At 48.6% G+C, this 2,500-nt stretch overlaps 1 protein-coding gene across 2 annotated transcripts in view; it reads left to right on the top strand.

Annotated features, from left to right (window-relative positions):
- The window catches only part of fbxl17 (F-box and leucine-rich repeat protein 17), a 286,360-nt gene that overhangs the window by 264,922 nt on the left and 18,938 nt on the right, over nt 1-2,500 (top strand). For both annotated transcript variants that reach the window (XM_061260432.1, XM_061260433.1), the window contains exon 9: nt 1,293-1,435. In XM_061260432.1, the coding sequence (XP_061116416.1) occupies nt 1,293-1,435 (143 nt within the window). The remainder of the gene's footprint in view (nt 1-1,292; nt 1,436-2,500) is intronic.

The following is a 2,500-nucleotide window of genomic DNA, read 5'->3' on the forward strand; positions in this document are numbered from 1 at the left end:
ATGTTTTATTCTGCCTCCTGATCATCTTTTTTTTTATCTCCCTCTCTCCTTTTCTTGTCATCCCCCTCTTCTCTCTCTTTTTCCCTCCACTCACTCCTCCTTCGCTTCACCTGTCTGTCTCTGTATGCGCTCACCTGCTTTGGGACACTCGGTTCAGTAGAAAGTTATAACCTGGTCAGGAGAATGGGTCACATCACATGGTGGGTCAGGTCAAACCTTCTTGGCGGTTGAACCGTGACCCTCTGAGGTGACCGTGTCAGGGGACAGGTGTGCTCTGTACACTTATTCCCCAGCTGGGGGCACCAACCAGACCGGGATTCAAATACTTTTCTGTGCTCTATTGATCTTGCCTGGTGATTTCAGCCTGCAAGGAGGAGCAGATGGGCAGAGTTTACACCTTTGGGATCGTTTAGTTTATTCCAATACACCAGGCAAGCTTGCAGAGAAGTATTTGAATCCCGAAGAAAGACTGTTTGAACCCAGTTCTGATGCCAACGCAGGCGACTGAAATGGGAGTCCGGGTCGGGGGGCGGTGGGGCGGGTGTGGTCCAGGTGTGCTGAGTTCAGCACCAGTTCCTCTGTTGCCACGGTAAACTTGTGTTGCCCCCGGTTACTGCTCACTCACTAGTCTCAGCAGTAGAGGAGGGGCGGGGCCTCGGCTCTGAGTTTTGGGCGTTAGAGGTGGTGGCATGTTCCTCACAGGAAGGCGTAATCTGTGGACTCAGCTGCTCCTCCTGGCCCGGGCTGCAGACGGAGGCGCAGACGGATGTTTGTCTAGTTTTTCACGAACCTCTCCCCCTCCCTCTCTCTCTCACTCTCTCTCTCTCAGGTTTTGTAAAGTCTTATTTAGAATCGTGTTCGATGTGGAGTGTTTAATGTCACTGTACTACATTGTTTGATATGCAGAGGTACACCGGTGATGATAATAATATTCTCTCTCCCTGTCTCTCTCACAATTTCAAATTCAAAGTGGTATGATGAATCTCGGTTTCATGATATAACTGGGTCTGATATGGATGACAGATTATGGTTTATTTAAAATAAAATAAAAAAAGGTTTTACTGAGTACAAAGTGTATAAGCTACACAACTGGGACCCGGTAGGTTGGTTGTTCAAGCCCTGGTGTGGGTCCGTGAGCGAGGCCCTTAACCCCACATTGCTCCTGGGGAGAATTGTCCCCTGCTTAGTCTAATCAACTGTAAATCACGTTGGATAAAAACGTCAGCTAAATAACAAATTGTTTTTTTCATGTATGTATTTATAATCCCTCCCCCCCTCTCTCTCTCTCTCAGCTCTGATAGCCATCGGGAGGTACAGCAGCACCATCGAGACGGTGGACGCTGGCTGGTGTAAGGAGATCACAGACCAGGGCGCCACGCAGATCGCCAAGAGCAGCAAGTCCCTGCGCTACCTGGGCCTGATGAGGTGTGACAAGGTGAGCCCCGCCTCCCCCGGGCCCCGCCCCGCCCCGTCTCCCGGGCAACGGCTATGCGCCGCGTCCATCGACCGCAGATCACACAGGAGGACCCGGCCCGTCTCTTAATTAGAACGTTCTGGAAGCCGCCCCCCCCCACATGGGATTACACACCCCCCCCCCGGCTCTGTTCAAAGAGCAGAAACTCTCTCACATATATCAGCACATGTTACGACGCAGTTGCTGTCAGTTCCATCCCGTCGGCTCAGAAAATGAATTGAAATTCAATAGACTGTTTGAAAAAGCCTGTAGAACATTATGGGATATTTTTAATTCATGACTCGAATTAATTTCCTGAACCGGCATGGAATTGACCTGGGTGTTTCTGCTATAAAAGAGACATCATGTTCGCAGGTCCGGGGCTGCAAAGCGGCCCTTTCTCCCTCAGACCTGCATGTAATGAGCTTGCGTGAATTCAATTCTCATATTCTCGGGTGGGTTTTTTTTTTTTTTTTTTTTTTTTTTCATGTGTTAAGTGAATTGCACATCTTGCTTTCCATGGACCAAGCGTGATTGGTTGGAATGAGACTGGTCTGCGGGAGATCATGTTGTCTACTCTATAGGGTGGCAGATACTGAACCCACACGCCGATCCTTCCCCGGAGGTCATGGGTTTGAATCCCTGCTATGTACTGTTATCCTTATTCTTATCCATCTATCTATAGCTTCTATGTCACCCTCTCTACTTTCTGCTCTCCTCTAACCCTTTAAGGTGTGAGGTCACAATAAGTGGTTAGAATGTTCTTAACCAAATATTCCAATGCTGATGTCACAATCACTACTGGTAATTGAAAGCAAAGGAGTTCTAGAACATTGACTTAGAATATTGAAAGTAAAACATTCCAGAAAACCTGCCCTTCAAAGGGTTAGTAAGGAACATGAGGAGGATGAATTTCTGGAAGGAGAAGCAGGAATTAGCTCTTTAGCCTGCGGTCGCACTAGGCCGGTGGTAACCAGCTCGAGGCCAGCTGGACCAGTTCTGATTAGGGGCAGCAAGTTGTGTGTGGGTAATCCCAAAAACAGTGAC

This window comes from Conger conger, chromosome 11 (assembly GCF_963514075.1).
Source record: "Conger conger chromosome 11, fConCon1.1, whole genome shotgun sequence".
Lineage (NCBI taxonomy): Eukaryota > Metazoa > Chordata > Actinopteri > Anguilliformes > Congridae > Conger > Conger conger.